At 39.2% G+C, this 17,792-nt stretch overlaps 3 protein-coding genes and 1 long non-coding RNA gene across 6 annotated transcripts in view; 2 read left to right on the forward strand and 2 right to left on the reverse strand.

Annotated features, from left to right (window-relative positions):
• Positions 1 to 410: 410 nt before the first annotated feature.
• rflnb (refilin B) lies at positions 411 to 3,091 on the forward strand. Its single transcript, XM_044203856.1, has 3 exons — positions 411 to 702; positions 1,237 to 1,331; positions 1,617 to 3,091. The coding sequence occupies exons 1-3, from the start codon at positions 505 to 507 to the stop codon at positions 1,933 to 1,935; spliced, it is 612 nt and encodes a 203-aa protein (XP_044059791.1). The 5' UTR covers positions 411 to 504; the 3' UTR covers positions 1,936 to 3,091.
• On the reverse strand, positions 2,712 to 5,813 carry LOC122879577. The gene is made up of 2 exons (XR_006378736.1): positions 5,679 to 5,813; positions 2,712 to 4,279 (listed from the first exon to the last, which is right to left on the reverse strand). It is a non-coding gene; the product is annotated as an uncharacterized LOC122879577 (long non-coding RNA).
• Positions 4,844 to 12,242, forward strand: LOC122879575 (tRNA-dihydrouridine(20a/20b) synthase [NAD(P)+]-like). Of its 2 annotated transcripts, XM_044203855.1 has the most exons (12): positions 4,847 to 5,206; positions 5,442 to 5,563; positions 5,708 to 5,825; positions 6,126 to 6,248; positions 6,472 to 6,718; positions 8,662 to 8,759; positions 9,008 to 9,108; positions 9,399 to 9,546; positions 9,703 to 9,838; positions 10,169 to 10,271; positions 10,449 to 10,549; positions 10,889 to 12,242. In XM_044203855.1, exons 1-12 carry the CDS (start codon positions 5,115 to 5,117, stop codon positions 10,922 to 10,924), a joined length of 1,425 nt encoding a protein of 474 aa, XP_044059790.1. In that variant the 5' UTR covers positions 4,847 to 5,114; the 3' UTR covers positions 10,925 to 12,242. The 2 variants fall into 2 exon arrangements, with proteins under 2 accessions (XP_044059788.1, XP_044059790.1); XM_044203853.1 differs by lacking the exons at positions 8,662 to 8,759; positions 9,008 to 9,108; positions 9,399 to 9,546; ... (2 more) ...; positions 10,449 to 10,549; positions 10,889 to 12,242 and adding an exon at positions 6,807 to 7,147 and having other exon boundaries at positions 4,844 to 5,206; positions 6,472 to 6,698.
• Positions 12,243 to 12,821: 579 nt separating this feature from the next.
• The window catches only part of LOC122879574 (solute carrier organic anion transporter family member 1C1-like), a 30,274-nt gene continuing 25,303 nt past the window's right edge, over positions 12,822 to 17,792 (reverse strand). For both annotated transcript variants that reach the window (XM_044203851.1, XM_044203852.1), the window contains exons 13-15: positions 16,604 to 16,668; positions 16,263 to 16,380; positions 12,822 to 14,626 (exon numbers count right to left, since the gene is read on the reverse strand). In XM_044203851.1, coding sequence (XP_044059786.1) covers positions 14,389 to 14,626; positions 16,263 to 16,380; positions 16,604 to 16,668 — 421 coding nt within the window. In that variant the 3' untranslated portion in view covers positions 12,822 to 14,388. The remainder of the gene's footprint in view (positions 14,627 to 16,262; positions 16,381 to 16,603; positions 16,669 to 17,792) is intronic.

Below are 17,792 nucleotides of genomic sequence, written 5' to 3' on the forward strand. Positions count from 1 at the left end.
GGTTGCCACTTATCCTCCATCCAATCAGGATACTGTTGATGCTCCAAAAGGCGTTTCCTTTCGTGTGTTTGAGGATCTGAAGGCCCCTCTCAGGGAAAAGAAGTTTGAAGTCGGACCGCGGGCAGCAGGAGTCCCTCACAGCCCAAGTGGACAAACTCCTCTCCGAATACACAATCCTCCTTGGAGCTGGGTCATGCTTTGATATTTTTGAATGTCAAAGTAAAGGACAGCTTTTAGTTTCTTGTTTTGAAGTGTTTTTTAGGTCTGGTTTGGTGGGTTCGTGGAACTGAATTAAATTACCGCCCGGTTGATGATATTTCCAGCGGGCAGCTGTTGCATCCTGTCCGGGAAGAGGTTAGCGGTTACACCGTGGGACTTTGCAACAAAACAAAACCCCCAAGGACGAAGAAAAAAAAACAACCTCTTACGGAACTGCGATCTTGAACTATTTCTCTTTCGCAATCTGCGTTTTACTCGCAGGAGTTTTGCAACTTTTAACCAGAAATGGTTGGCAGGTTGAACTTGCCAAATGTATGTGAAGGGGATCCACTGGATATGAGCTGCAGGGCTGATAGAGGACTTGACAGCCCGGACTCTGGGTTACCCCCGAGCCCGAGCCCCAGCGCCTGGCTGCTGCCCGTGTGTGCGGAGAAACCCGGGGGCGTGAGCCCGGTGTCTGAAGACGAGGGAAGGGGCTCCCTGGTAGGTAACACTACCTCCTGACTATATGCTGTTATTTAAGCAATATATGAACTCCCTTTGGAGCAAGGCAGACGACCACAAATTGCAGCTGAGCATTTGTCATTTTAAATGCCAGTACATTCCAAAACGTGCAATTTGATACGGAAGATTTGGCATAATACTAGGAATTTAGTATTACACACATGAAAGCCTGATGGCTTCCACAAATGCATAAGTAAATGTTATGCAGGGTAGTTTGTCCTGCAAAAATTCCAGTTTGTCTTGCATTGGAATAGATGTTGCCACTGCACACATGAAGTTAGCTCTGAAACTGTTGCTTCCAAACACACCATGTCCACTGTTTTGCCGACTCCCTATAAGCCAATGTTTAGTTAAATAAACCAAATGTTTGTGAAAGTTCTTTCCCTGCAAGAACTTGCTGCAAGTTCTGGCCAGCTGAACAAAGTGGGTCACTTCAGCACTGAACTGCGCCTATGAGAACTTTCAATATTGTCTCCTTATGTGTTGACTGTGGGGCTTGTTTTTGCATTGCAGGTTCCAGTTTTACCCTCTGGATCTTTCCAGCAGCTACACCCATTGTCCTTTGGGGAAGGCATAGCACTTGATCCATTACCACCGAAGGAAATAAGGTGGGTTGGCTTTGATGTGACCTCTGTGCAGCATTAGACCTGCTGGAGGAGTGAGAATATGCATTTAAAAAATGGCACACCGTGAGGACGTGCAGGCTGTGGTGTTTTTACTTAAATATGTACCAAGACTGCCAACAACTGCAAAGTGTGTACATAAGCAAGAGAACAGTGGACTTGGACAGACCTTGTGTAGTGTGATGGAGAATTGGTGCAGGTGGGACGCGGACTCATTTCACTGCATAATTTTGCAGCAAATAAAACCATTACACTTTCCCTCCTCCACAGATACACCTCATCTGTCCACTACAACTCAGACCGCCACTTCATCCAGGGCGTGGCCCTGCAGCCATGGGGCCAGGGCCTTGAACACTGCAGGCAGACCATCATGGCCGTGCCCCACAGCACCTGGCGCCACTACAAGACACAGCTGGAGTTCCAGCCTCGCCATCGGCCACAGCTCTTCAAGAGCACCACCATCATCTACCCCAAGAAAACCAGCGCCGTCTACACCACAGAGCTGAGCTACGACTGCCACCGACTATCCAGACGTTTCCTCTCCAGTGTGGAGATGGAGGCGGCTGGCCACAGAAAGCTACCTCAGTAAGGAGGGGGTGCAGGTGGCTGGGGACATGCAAGGGTGGTTATTCCCATGGCCCCTATACTGTAGCTCCCCCAAGGCTGGGTTCCATTGACCTGCTGTGTTGTCTTTTTACAGTTGTGTAGCCTGATATCCCTTTAAGTACCCTTCCCAAGCTCTGGACAGGAAGCATCTGTGCTGCAATGTTACAGATATCAGAGATGAGTAGACATGGACAAAGTGGGTGAAATATCCATTCAGTCTTTGTCTTGATGTTTATGGATGATCTGTCTGTTGGAATGGATATTTCATTAAATGCTTCACTTTTTAGCTTGTTGGTTTCCAGAGACATGCTCATATTTAATTTGTTTTTACTGGCTGTAGGATTGACTCATATGGACTGAGAGGAGGAGAATAGTTATTTGCCCTCAGCAAAGTCACTCTCCTCATGTCAAATCAAGTTGGTCAAGTATGCAGAGTGACCGGTTTTAAATTTGAATGATGCTGATCATTGTTTAGCATCATAAAGAAGTGCTTTTAAAACTGCTAACTTATAATATGGTTCAAAGCAACTAGTATATAAGGGAGAAGAAATGTGGTGCTGGAGTGTGGATGCATGCTAAGAAATCACTAACTTATCCACACTGTACAAAGGATGTGGTGAAAATACTTAACACGTGTTTTGTTTCTTCACAGGGTATTGTGTGTTTCTGCACAACATTAACACAAGCTAAGCTCTTCCCAAGCCTTTTCTCTGGCCACTGTTTATGTCTGCGATTCATAATGTATTATGTAAATGTTGGTATATTAAGGAACCTTTTCTATTCATTGTGATCTGTAAGCTTAAAAAATCTGGTTAAGTAGGTAGTATAGATGGATCATGAGTGTGGAGAAAAGTGGATAGATACATTTTTGATATCACTCACTGGCTTACTAGTGAAAATAAGAAGCTGCATTCCACTGCTATCACTTTCTTTGGCTTGACTTGGACTGAAATTGTATTTATTCTGTTGAAGTTTTAGATTCTGAGATTTTATCAGATGATTAACGGGTCTCTCCACAGTCATGGCAAGGGATATTTTTGTGATGCCCTCTGTGCCTTATTGATGTATCTATTGATGCTTCTTTTTGATATTAGTCACTTATTCAGTGCCAGTTTGAAATAAAGTGTCCATTAGTTCAACAATTGTGTATTTTATGAGGAAATAGTCCTTGTCCTTTTTTTAAAAGATGACAGCAGACAGAGGTAATTATTCATTATTTTGGCCTACAAAATAACAAACACACCCTCCATCACCAAGGGAAAGGCAGGTATATCTGCACAAAAAGAAGCTCTTCATGTGGTTTGTGATCAAGTTATGTTTACGTTCCACTTCAGAAGAGAAACTTAAACTGAAGGTTTTTGATGCTTTGAGTGCCACAAATCAAATGCCACTTAAGCAGCTAATATTCAAATCACACTAAAACAATCTGGATAGATTGCTGTGCTATCGGTTTCTTGAGGTAGGAAAACAATATATACTTTGATTTTGGGTGAATTGTTCCTTTAAAGACTCCTCCCGAGGAGAGACATTTTTAGAATTGTGCTGCTTCAATGCCCTCTTGTGGCCAGAGAGAGAAAGTACTACAGATAACTTGCTTTCATTCTAGAGCAGGCTTGATTCTGTGCTTCAAATCACATTTTCAGCATTCTAGATCAAAATTTTGGTTTACAAAGATTTCCTGTTGACTTGGTGCTACAAAATGGAGACACTGGAAAAGGGGGGGGGATTGAGATAACATGCAACTGAGATAGTATCAAAATTATGCCATATATAATCAGTACATAGTACACTTGGAGTAGGTCATATGTTACAAATGCAGCCCTTAGGAAAAAAAAAGTGTGGGATCTGGGAAAATTGTCACTAGTAGGCACTGTAAATGACTGTGATGGCAAACTGAGAAAACATATCAGAAACCTCCTTCTAAAACCAGCCAGGAGTTTGTAATGTTTGGCTTTTTACTTATTCTACAAATAACAAACATTACATTCAACTCATAATTGCTCTCTAATCTCTAATCTGGTCTACTGATTGTCTTCAGGGTGTGGAAAAAACTACTGTAGCATTAGTGCTTATTCCATTAGTTCAACGTTTCTTGAGCATTTCTGTGCCAGGGGGGTTTCCTCAGAAGATGCCTCCACAATTGGCAGTCCTGATCTGATGAAAGCTGAGGAACAGTAGGTATTGATTGGGGGACCTCTTGCACCACTGCCTCAGTGTATTTCACTTTTTGTCTTTTCACCACACAACTCATGTGACCCGTAGCTTGGGCTTGTCCTTTTGGTATTGCAGCCATGCACTTTTGCACCGATGGAGCTGCTTTTCACAATCTGCAAGGAATTAGGTTTATCAGTTAGAAAAGGCAGCTTAATATTGAAGATAAACAAACTTTGCACTGAACCTTTGTCATTTATTTTATTTTCTCCATCTTGTCTTACATTTCTATGTTGCCTACATCTTTTATAGTAGGATAAATGTCTGAAAATGAATGTAAATTGGAGCTACATATATAAATGTATGGTTTAAATCAAACCAGTAATGCCCTTTTTGAGGACATTGAAATTGTTACTGTCCCTACATGTGTATAATTAGCCCCTTTTCAGCAAATTATTCTAATTCCACAAACTGAATGCAATATTATTATGTGCTTTAGTGATTTGAGAGCTCGAGAAATAAGCTTTCCCCACAGACCTTGAAGGCACCATTGCATGCATAGGTATGACGTAGTGTATCCCTGTGACATCGAACACCATTTTCTACGTTTTTTAGTACTTTTTTTAACACAAAATTATATTGCCTTGTACATCATAAACTAATTACATTTGTGGGTGGATGTTTATGATTTGAAAAAATAAAATAAAACAATAAAACACACACAATGCGGTGTGTGACGTATGGGTTCAGCGGTCTCAAACACGCCCACAGTTTCCCGCATGAGGGACTGAAGCTTCGTTGTTTAATATTGTTCCGAAGTAAACATAGCTATATCTATGTATCTATATGCGACAGTGTGGGATTTTACGGTGTATGTCCAGTTTATTCTCGTCTTTGAAACAATGAAATTGATGTCAGACGACGGAACCGATCCTTAAACGAAACTCTACTCTTGGATATTGAGCTCGTTGGCGTGTTATGCTAGCTCGCTAACTGTGCTACTTGTGAACAATGAAGACTTCTAACGGCAACACCAGCATCATGGACATGTTTCAAAAGGGAAAAGTCCTGAAAATATGTGCCCCAATGGTTCGATATTCAAAGTAAGTGGAATCTGTCTCATTTCTATAATGGCAGCGGTTACTTCAATTATTCGTGCAGTACTGAACCACATGAAATTCAAGGGGAAACACACTTTTAAGTTTAATGCATATAACGTTAAATGTTTCATCAACTGCTCTGCTCTGCTACCTTAAACACGAGACGTACTGTAGGTACAAATACCCTTTATTGTGTGGCTGTTGCACACTATGCTTTTTTCTTTTTTTTCCCCCATAGGCTTGCATTTAGGTCCTTGGTGAGGAAATACAACTGTGATATCTGCTTCACCCCAATGATAGTTGCTGCTGACTTCATGCGATCTGTCAAAGCCAGAGACAGTGAATTCACTACCAATGAGTGTGAGAAGCAACACTGTAAAATGAGCCGTAACAGTGTACTACCATAATGTCTTGCTGCGCCACCATTTCTAATACACAGCATTTTACACAAAGGTGTCAATCAAGTTTTGATTACCATTGTTTGTTTTATCCTTTCCTCCTCAGGTGACCGGCCCCTGATAGTGCAGTTCGCTTCCCATGATGCCCAGACTCTGGCTGATGCAGCCTGTGTAGTAGCACCTTTCTCAGATGGAGTTGACCTTAACTGTGGCTGTCCCCAAAGGTGCAACTACTGACACTAGGCCCTGATACATTTTGGCCTCCAGTCACTTTTTATTACTCTGTTATTTCAGCATTTTGATTTTAGGATCAAAAGCTCACAGTTTGTTTGACTTACTCATTTCTAATGGAAATCATATGTTTCTGTTTTCATCCCTATTATTTCAAATCCAAATAAGTGTTACCGTGATCGATAATTAGACAAAAATCTATTAAATCCTGTGCCCCCTGAACATGACTGCAAATCTTCCCGAATTTTTTATCTACGTGGTTTGTTTGATTAGCTTTGTTGTTGTGTTTTCAGATGGGCTATGTCAGCAGGGTATGGTGCATGCCTCATCAACAAGCCTGAACTTGTGAAAGACATGGTCAGACATGTCAGAAACCAAGTGGACAATCCAAACTATACAGCGTCTATCAAAATAAGGTAAAAAAAAACCCTGAACCAATTAGACATTATACTAGAGCTAGACCGATAAATGTGCGAGGCCGATATATCGAAAAAATTGCAGGACAGAAATGCCAAACATAGTTTGTCCACCAGAGAGTACTGACAAGTTTATTTTTCAACAGTAAAATGTTATGCTCAGTATTCGTATTAATAGTACTAGTAATAATAATAATAATAAAGAAATTCACTTCATCCACAGAATTCACAAGGACCTGAGGCAGACAGTGGATCTGTGCCAGAAGGCTGAATCAGCCGGTGTGTCGTGGATAACAGTCCACGGCCGTACATCAGAAGAACGCCACCAACCAGTCCATTATGATGCCATAAAGACAATCAAAGACAGCGTATCTGTCCCTGTCATTGCCAATGGAGACATAAAGTACCTCCGTGATGTGGAGTCCACTCACCAGCTTACTGGTGTTGATGGTAGGTTTGTTTTCATCAAAGTACACTTATCAACTTATGACAGATGCATAAATGGCAATATTACTTTAGAATTTGTTAATTTATTGTTTGTTTGGATTTGCTTATTAGGTGTGATGGCTGCACGGGGGTTGCTTGCTAACCCGGCCATGTTCACCGGCTACGAGGATACTCCTTTGGAGTGTATATGGGACTGGGTGGACATCTCTGTAGAGCAGGGCACTCCATTCACCTGTTTCCACCACCATCTTATCTACATGCTGGAGAGGGTTAGCTCCCAGCCTGAGAGAAAAGTGTTCAATTCTCTATCCAGTACCTCAGCTGTAATAGATTACCTCCAGAACACATATGGGTCAGTGCATGATCATGAGCATATTGAAATGTGATATATTTGATTTTAGCTTTTTTAATTTTATTTTTATGCCAAATAAAACTGCAAAGCTATAGTTGTATCACTGGTGTATGTCTTCTTTATTGCTATATTTTGTCCAGTCCAGACTAAATGGTAATTAAGTAGCTATTTAAATAGAATATCTAGTTATTCTTAAACAGTAAGTGTATACTGAGGTTTGAGGTTGTTTTTTGGTTTTTGTCACTGAATATTTAGCACATGTAACATGGGACATACTATTGTAGCTGCACACCCACACAGATCACCCAAAGTTTTATCTATAAGAACATTTCATATAGGACGGTGTAGTCCTTCATTCGTCCAGGAGTGTTCTATCGTAGAAAAGGTTTCAGTCGTAGTCATCTGGACACTGTTTTCAGAATCAAGACGTTTCGGCTCCCATCCGGAAGTCATTCTCAATTGTGAACATTTCATATACTGCAATATTCTCAAAATCATCATCAAATATGAAGAATATTACAAATATCAGTACATTTTTTAATTGAGTCTTTTCAGTTAGAAAAGACTAAAACAAATTACAAAGAACTACAATGTGATACTGGTACAATCATTCATTTCCTGAACGTCTAGCTTTTTGGAAAGCAAGGTATTTTGTATTTGAATATATATTTGGTTTTGCTAATAAAAGAGTACTAGACCGGAAGTAATGCCATTGTACCTACAAAGTAATTTCAATATGTGTTTTAGTTAATACTAAACAAATTAACAGACAACGATTAATTTCCATATGAATGAAAATGCCATATTAATGTTAGATAACAACATACCAATAAAAAACGATTGAATTAAGTTTTATATTAAACATTAACATAATCTTGGAATTAGTTTAATTTTGAAAAGTCGGACCGGAAGCTAGGACTTTGACACGCGCTTGCTGGAACAGGAAGAGAAGCAGACGGACAAGCTATGCTGTGGTTTTGATTTCAGAAGTTAAACAAAGTTACGCTTTTTTTTAGCCACTATTTTGGCGATTTGTTGGTAAGTTGTGTATCTTTATGCCTGAATTTTGACATAAACTTAGATACCTTATTGCCATTTTAAATCGTTTAACTAGTTAGCTTAGCTACTTCTAAATCGCTCATGTTAGGTTAATGTTAGCTTTTAGTTAAGGTAACTTAAGGTTAGTTTACGTTGGACAGACGATGAAAAGAGCGAAATCATTAAAAGCGAAAGCATATGTTATAGATATTTGTCTATATTTTGTCACATATTGCTCGTGATTGGCGGCGCTGTAGGTTACAATAACGTTAACTTAACTAATCTAACTTAAGTTAACTTTAACGTTAGCCATTGCTAGTTAAGGTATGTGAACTGCGAACAGAGCGGTTAAGGGGCTTAAGCTATCATTTTTCTCAACAGAGGCTGTATTGTTGTCCAAATGGAAGAAAAGCCATCCACTCCAGCTAAACCTCCCAACTGCACTGACTGAGCTTTATGTTCCTTATAGTTTTTGTTTTGTTTTTATGTCAGACAGGCTGGTCAGAACTCAGAACCCAGTTCTTACCTGTGATTCTATAAGGCCTGTCTTTGCCAGGTTATCTTCAGAGGCCCTAGCGTGAGATGACGCTGCAATGGACTGCTGTGGCCCTCTTTCTCTATGTGGAGATTGGCATTCTTGTCATCCTCTGTTTACCCTTCATCTCAGCCAGGAGGTAATTAACAGTCGCTCAGAATCATATGTGTGTGTGTCAGGTTTGTACTGCCACAACATGGTCGTATAATCAATACAACAAAAACACAGAGCAAGGGGTGCACATTGCTGTGACAAATATACTGTCAATTTTGGTGATCTTGCAGAAGATCTTGATTGCATGTTGCATAGTGAGTGAGTCACTGACATCTTTTACACACCGCTTGTCTATAAATGCTTGTGATTATGTGTCCTTGTGTGTGGTTGCAGGTGGCAGAGTATTTTCCAGCTGAGGATCTGGAGCTGTGTGGCGAGGTTCTGGAACAAAGTGTTTCTCACAATGATCATAATACTTATTGTTCTCTTCCTTGGTAAGTGAAACATCAAGTGTGTCCGTTTGTTTTTTTTTCTTGTAGATACTGTAGGTAATAACTCCAAGTTGGAGCTGTGACCTGCTCACTGACCACTTGAGATGGTGTGAACCACTGAGTTTCGAAAAATATTAACAGTGAGCTTGAGGGACATTGGGGGATTTTGGCGTACTATTGGATGCTGTAACAGAGTCAGACCATGTGACTGGACAACATTTTAAAACGATGGTACATAGTAGAAAAAGTGTAACTTTTTGGTTATTATTCATTGTTTACATCTTTTTCTTTAGATGCTGTGCGTGAGGTGAGGAAATATTCAGCTAAAGATCTTGGCACAGATGTCAAGCTGCAACCGAACATGTTTGATCACCTGCACATGAAGCTTTTCAGAGCCCAGAGGAACCTCTACATCTCTGGTTTCACTGTCTTCCTCTGGCTGTGAGTGTTTGCTCTCTTATATCGATACACGGATGACATATCAAAAAAGAAATCAATACATTACTGATGAATGAAAATAAGTTAGTTGCAGACCTAGATCTATCCCTTGAATTAGGTGTTTCTCCAACCCCTGTTATTTTATTGTGTTGTTTGCAGGGTTATGAAGCGAGTGGTCACCTTGATTAACCAACTGGCATCAGTGTCTGGCACTACGGCTGCCCTTCAGGCGCAGGCTGACTGTGCTAACCAGGCTGCCAAGAAATACATGGAGGACAATGAGATGCTGAAACAGGTATGCTCCACATTGGTTTTGGAGACTCAAAGATATCACTGTTGTTAGATAGAATGACAACTGCACACTCTACATCAGACAATTAATAAATTGTACTGTTAAATAATTAAATGGATTTGTATGTAGCTGACAAATAAAAGTAAACATTTTAGTGCCAGCTTTTTTGTTGCATTTTTTGCAAATAATTTTAACTCCCCTGATTTGTCAAGATTACATTTAGACTTAGATAGGCACCCTCACACTTGGTTTGCTTCCACTCATCAACCACCTCTAGATGTGAATACAGACAGAGGAGCTGTGTTGAGCTTTATGTCATTCGATGTATTTCAGACTCTGATGGAAGGGAGGGGTGATAAGGCTACCGCAGAGGGCATGGAGCTATTGAGGAAAGAAGTGGAGAAACTGAAAGAAGGACTGAAGACCTCAAGAGATGGTTAGTATCCATGTGCACATGCCAATTTGTGTGTCATTTACAGATGTGTTAGTATTATTTTTATAGTCTGACTCCAGAAAAGTTGATATAAGAACTCTAGACTTTAAAACTTGTCACCTCTAGTAGCTAAAGACAATGAGGATGCCCTGTGCTGATGTTTGCTTGTTTCCTCTCCAGCCCTGACGAACTCCCAGTTAGAGGCAGATGTAATGAAGAAGCAGATGGAGGGCCTCGCCAGGGAGTACGACAGACTGTTGAAAGAACATCAGGAGCTCCAGGTGATGTTAAGTCCTAAACGCCACAGGATAATGACTTGTTGGGTCATTCACTATCTAAATACAACAATTTCAGAGTGACATTCAAACTAATCAACCTCAGGCAGGTTGTAGGCATGGCTCCTCCATGATTCATGTTTTAAGAAGGCTGTCCATTTCATTATCAACTCAAAGCCTATTGAAAAAGTGCTATCGCCTATGTTTTGTTGTTGAGACATTGAACACAGTTTGAGTTTGTTAATACTAGTGACACCAAATCCCATTAATTACCAGGATCTCAACAAAATAAACAGTGAAACAACATATTAACTGACATTTTCTTTTCTTTTTTTGTCTTTCCAGAATCTTCAAGACAGTGGAAACAAAAAGGATGACTAGTTATTGTAAAGTATTTACACAGCAACTTAGCCCAATCACGAGAGAGCTACTGCAACACATGCTTTACCTTCATATAACACCTTGTGTCACAGCACATATCACAAAACTGAGATTGGCTCCTCTGAGGTACAGACTTTGGCTGATCTCAGTAATGGTTTTAAAGCATGGGGGCGAATTTTTATTAGGGCACCAGACTGGCTTAAATGGAGTGAGTAATATGTGATGGTTTCCTGTTTCTGCCTGCCACAGTGTGACTAAGAGGATTTCTTTTTCAAGTGCACACTCTATCAGGCAGATTAATTGTGCAAGGTAATTGGAGAGAATTCAGTCAGTAATCGACCCAGGTCTGATCACAGAGCGCTTAATATGTTAAAGAAATATGCAACAAGGATGGGTGTTGTTTTACGGCCTGCATCATTTGTTTTAGCCAGGTGCACAGTGTAGAGCGCAAGATTTGTCATAAGCTAGAGCACTCTATTACTGTGGTAAACAGCTATGAATGTATTTTGCTACCAAGGGTTTGCTTCTTTATTGCTGTATGTAGCAGGGACACCTGCCGCACTCACGTTGAGCTTAACAACAATATGTAAAATCATTCTGTGCTTGCATGACTGCAAATATAGTTTGCATGTACAGTTACACTTAGACAAGTCTTCTTCACGTTTTTGTTGTATTCCAGCTGATGATCTGTACTTTTTTAACCTAAGTAGTGGTGGTGAGTGATAATGGTTGGAGAATTCAGCACTTCATCCAGCACTTTTCTTTTGTTTTCCCTCTTTAATTTGAACATGTAAATGTAGTTGAAAATCTGACTAAATTTATCTGTGGTTATAAATAAAACTGAGTATCTGTAGGGATAGAAAAATTGGATTCAAATATTTATGATCTTACTTAAGGTTTAAAATGAAATAGATTCAATATGGGTCAAAGGAAGGAGTTAAAATTTGTCTTTTTTATGTTTCTGAGCCACAGAAGGTCCAGATTGTTGCATATTTGTTGCACTGTGTGTTTCAAGTGTTCATTTTTGGTTTAGTGCAAGAGTTGTCCTGTATGTGTCATGAAAAGGGGCTGTGTGGTTTTTGTTATATTTCGTTATCCAGACAGAGCCTTGTCAATGTGAAAGGAGCTGAGACTGATCACCAGCTGTCTCATTGTTCCCCAATTTTTTATGATAAGGTTTACCAGTTAACTTTTTAGTTCATAAAATTGCAAAAATACGTTCAAGTTGTTCTGACGTTTCTGTTTAAGACAGAAATCCGATTGAAGTGCCTTTTAAGTGGATGTAGTACATTTTGTTTAATAAAGATACCTCTCTTTATGCTGTGCTTTGTTTTGAATAATTAGCACCTTGAATAAATAACACCGACACATAATTTGATTGGATATTAAAAGTTTTATTTTAGTATTACATTTAAGATATCCTTTGAGATTTTACAAAAATAATCCCAAGAAAATTATTTACATTCTGATTTCTTTAATGCAGTTACATTACTGAGATAATGACTTTCTTCTTCTATACCTCTCGCTGTTCCTCTCTGAGTCTGTACCTGTGCCTGAAACTGAACCCGAATTCAAAACACAATACAGTCACCACATACTGTAAGTTGCCAACATGTTACATATCCATTTTTTGAAATAAAGTCTTACATAATAATATGTTATGCATTTACAAAGACAAAAGTATTCTTTTTTTTTTAAAACAATTGTCATGAGATACAGCAGCTAGTCGATTTATTTTACTTTGAGAAATTATTTTGACAAATTTCAAGGAAATTCAAGGTTCTGATTTTGGGATGAAGCTGTTTATGAGAATAAAATTGATAGGAAAAACCTGAGAATAGACCATGATGTTTCTGTTTGTGGGTTTTGACACAGGAGTTCATGCATGTGCAAAGATACACACACACACACACACACACACACACACACACACACACACACACACACACACACACACATATACATACAAAAACCCAATATAACCTAAAAACAGACTCACCAGTGAAACATATCACATAGCAATGGCTGTAGACGTGGAACTTATACACCTCAGTAACATAAATGCACATTTCCTGTGGTGATACTTCACACACAGTGGGGTCGTTTGCCTAAAGACTGGGAAAACATACAGTATATCTTTTATCGGTGTTGCAACCATACAAATTCTGCCTCTTCCAGGGCACAACACATGGCAACCACCAGACAGACACAAGAGCAAGCATTCACCTCAGCCATCTGTTTCAAACAAAAATGGCTGTCCAACACCAGAGCCTGCTGAGGTGCATTCAGTCTGATCCTAATTATCAGTGTCATGACAAAGTCTAGTGTGTTGTGTATTCCTGATAAAACATTTTTCTCCTGAATAATACCAGATTTAGTTACGAGTTCAATGGGGCTGGTGCTGGTTGACAGTATAAGAATACAGTACTGCCTCCTTGTGGATGTCATCCATATTGAAACAGGGAAGCAGATCTCACTAAAATACAATTTCCATTTTAGTGAGTATGAATACCAAAGGAACTAGTTAACATTCAGAAAGTACACAACACAAACTGCAATACAATCAGACCTGACGTCAGGCTTAAAGTAAAAGACAAATGTTTTAGAGTGAGTCAGAAATGAAGCCTTTTTTTGTCTAAATGAGTGTTAAGACTTAAATTCAGTCTGAAATGTCAAAGTAAAATGAAATAGTATTCAGATATCTGTTCAAAACATGACAAAATTGTTCTCTACTATCAGCAAGACAGATGACACACAAATGATTTAGAGGTAACTGTTGAGTGAATGAGGCACATGCGTCAAATCAACAACCGACAAGCCCTCTAAAAGTTACTGAAATACATGTTCAAATATATATTTCCATATCAAACTGTTTATCTTCTCTATTTAAAATTCTGAAGAAAAAAACATCCTCACTTCCTGTCTCTTTGAAGGCCTAATTTTCCTTCATCTTTTTATTTAAATTTAGTTTCGTTACTCTGGTTGATAAGGCCAATTCTCTTCTTCTGTTCTTCTGAACAGTGGTGTCAGGAAGGAAAAATTCATTATGGAGGAAAATCAAAAGAGGCACCTTTATAAGTGCTGGTTTTCAGAATGATACTGTTTTTGCAGTAGCCTGTACAAGTCACATTTCCCATCTAATCTCTTGTGCCACTATTAAAACAGAAAAATATTGTTATACTTTTCTTTATAAAAGGACAAAAGAAAATTAACAGCATGTACATTCAAGAAATATTTCAGTTATATCAAATTTCTGTCAAATTCACAAAGCCTTCACAGGTCCAGTAGTACAAATATAGAATTTATGATTCCCTGCAAATCTCATTTGTGTGTGATGGTGTGTGTATGTGTACAGTATCACTCTGTACATATTGTGGGTGTATATGTATGTGTGTGGTTGTATTTGTTCATCTGTGGTGTGTGTGAAGGAGATGGGAGGGGGGTCATCAATTCTTCTGGATCTGTCACAGCCGTGTCTCCCTGTCTGTGCTGTTGCCTGACGTTTGTTGTGATTGGTCAGAATTAGAAATCACAAACTCCTCCTTCCTGAGCTCCTCCAGCTCTGCACCGCCGTTGGCCAGAGCTCCGTGGATCGCATTTCTTTCCTCCTCCTTCAGCTGTCGGCTGAGTAGAATGAAGCCCGGGATGCAAATAATGAACGAGATAGTCCGCAGGCTCAGAGTCAGACCCAGGTATGCTATCCTGAGAAATTAAGATGTAAAAAAATATATATATATATATATATATATATATATATATATATATATATATATATATATATATATATATATATATATATATATATATTTTAGTAAAGATGAAGTTTCTTTTGACAAGACATTAAATAAGACAGGAGGAGGAACTGAATGGAGGAGAGAAAGGGCTGAGGGTAAGTCGAGGCTATTTAGAAAAACAAACAAGATGGAAGCACAAACTTTTGGGAGTCAGAGAGGAAAAGAAGTAGTAGTGCACAAATGGAGGAGTGATGGATGACTGATGGGATGGTGCAATGGCTTCTTTATCAAGAACATGGTTAAACATGTTACCGAACCACGTCAGAAAAAACAGTAAATAATGACTGGTTTGTTAAATTGCTAGAAAACAAAAAAAAAGACAAAAGAAATCGTGGCACCGTAACACAACTTTAAAAGCAGCAGAATTTGACTTTGGTGGCCTTTTGAACAGGGTTTTACATGAGCTATCAGAAAGGCAGAAGACAGTTCATATAATTTGGGGGCTTTGAGGATGTAAACAGGAAGTATAATCTTGCCATATAGTCAGTTACAGTTTTTTTAAGTCTATATTTGTTTACATTTTGGCAAAGTGGCACCATTAAAAGTATGCCGAATTACATATTAGGAGTTCCTGTTTCCAATTTACCCATTAATGTACAAACAGCTTTGACCGGATTATTTTGATACTGAAGAAACCTTGGACTGAGTTATGACTGTGAGAAGAATGTAAGCAAATTGCTGCAATCTGGTGATAAGTTTTAAAGTACTCCATGAGCTGCGTGTTACAGCCACTGTGGCTGCAACAGCTGACCATGTGGGTGAGTAGCCAAATAAGTGGGCCAAACTACAATAACTCACTTCCCATTGTTCGAAATCACTGGCGTGCACCTCTCGCTTTCACCTCTCGCAGTATCTTCGTCTCACGTCTCTCCCTCCACCCCTCCCCCCGGGGTCACGCACCTCACAGTTTTGAAAACGTTAAAGAGTTCAACTTTGAAGTTCAGTAAATTACTGTTGCAAACTCAACCAAAGTTATTAGCTTGAATGCCAATTAGGATATAAAAAGAGGTCAGGAAATATGTGCTTTCATTTGAAGTTTTTAAAGCAACATGGTACAACTAACAAAGCTCAATAAATACAAATTATTTTATGTGTCAAAGGGAACTGCAGTCAGTAATCATGACAACATCTGCCAAACACACACAAACTGCATCAACAAATAGGGACAGTAGTCACAAGTTACTGTAACCAAAAGGCACATGGCAGACATACACAGATGTAACCTAATGAGCCAGCTTTGCAGCAGCAAGTACATAGATTTTTTTATTTATCCTTTATATTGCGATCAAATATATTGGTTAGAAATGTCAAATATGTAGCAACCTTGAGGCGCTCGTGGTTGTTTTTGTTCAAATCTGGTTAAAATTTCACATTGTAAAAAATTCTTGTATGTTATTGCCACATAAAATATAAACCTGCCACATAATAATATAAAAAGTCTGAGCCCAGCCGCTCTGAGACTGTGATATTAACTGAATGCTACAATACTGAAAATGAGAGATCCACAAAACTCTGAATGGCATGTGCCTGAATGTGAGTACTACCTGTATGCAGTGGTGTTGTAGATTCTACAGGCTCCTATGCCTCCACACCTCTTCTGACCCCATTTTAGACATGTTGTATCGATGATTGCTCCAAAGTAGATGGGTGCTGGGATCCCTGCTGTAGGACCAAAAACATATTTTCACAACCACATCCCCCAGAACTGAAACACAATAAGATTCTGCAAATACCGTTCAGAGCAGTCAGAATAAACTTTTAAATAAGGCTCAAACACTGACATTTTTGGAGTGTATCTGGTAGTTCAAGTGACAGGAAAGTTTGCTTCTGAGCCCTGAGCCACTCAAACATGCTCGATAGATGATGTGTTTTAAAGGAGACTTACCAAGGGTACGTGTTGCCAGAGCATGGAAACCCAAGGCCAAAGATTTCAGCTGTGGTTTGATGCACCTGCATGAAGACAAATTGCAGACAATATCATCATAAACTGTTTAGAAAATGTTTGCCAGCACAAAACAGAACACATTCAAGGTCAGTTAACATAGTAATCTCTATGATTATGATAAGAAATAACTATTAAAAAAAAAAAAAAAACAGTGAGACCAGTTCATTCCAACAGGATCAGCTGATATGGCTTTAGGAGATCTTGTGTGTGTGTGTGTGTGTGTGTGTCTGCATGTGTCATGTGTAGGTGTAATTTCTTCAACATTCTCTCAATAAAGGCTTTTTAATCTGAATACATACTGGTTATATAGAAAGAGATATAGGGAGAACAAAGCAGAGGATAAAAAAGCAGGGTGTGCTATGGAAGGTCTCATCAGTAAAAGGTGTCTCTGTGTTAAGTGGAGTGTCAGCCAGCAGAGGGTGCTGTGGTGCAGAAGAAACTATATCTAGTTCATAATACATGATTTTTGGGCTGGGCCACATGTATACTGTATGTACTCCAATGCAATACTTATGGTAAAAGCCTAATATGGTTGTATTTTATAAACAAAATGTCTATATTTTCATTTGTTATTTTCTATTATCAAACACTGGTGTGCAGCAGCTGGCAGGAAAAACTCCAGTATGTATGTTCTACAGGGACCCCCTGTATTATCAGTGGGGCATGGGAGTGAACGTCCCCTATCCATGAACTGCATTCTCTACTTGTTCATCTGTCAGGAAACTATGTCCTCCAAACTATCAGTCACGTGGATTATTAAACTTATATTTACTTACATTACTGCTCTATTTGACTGAAATGAAGAAGAAATGAACGTCACTGATGAGTAACAAAATAGTATAGTATAAATTAAATTAAATCAACAACAACACAGAATAGCCAGTCTCTGGTCAGCTAGCCAAAATGTTCCTCCATCATATGTACAACATATCACATATGCTATGCACAAAATGCTGCATCCCTGTCATGCTAATTTGGCAGTTTCTTTCACTTGACCTTTTACCAATACCATTACAGGAGATCAACCAACTGCCTCACAATCCCCTTGAGAAAAATGAGTGGGAGAGAGACAGCACTGGTTGTCACGACCCATTTCTTCTGTATCAGAAGGGCCACAAAACATCACCCA

Source organism: Siniperca chuatsi, linkage group LG7 (genome assembly GCF_020085105.1).
Source record: "Siniperca chuatsi isolate FFG_IHB_CAS linkage group LG7, ASM2008510v1, whole genome shotgun sequence".
NCBI lineage: Eukaryota > Metazoa > Chordata > Actinopteri > Centrarchiformes > Sinipercidae > Siniperca > Siniperca chuatsi.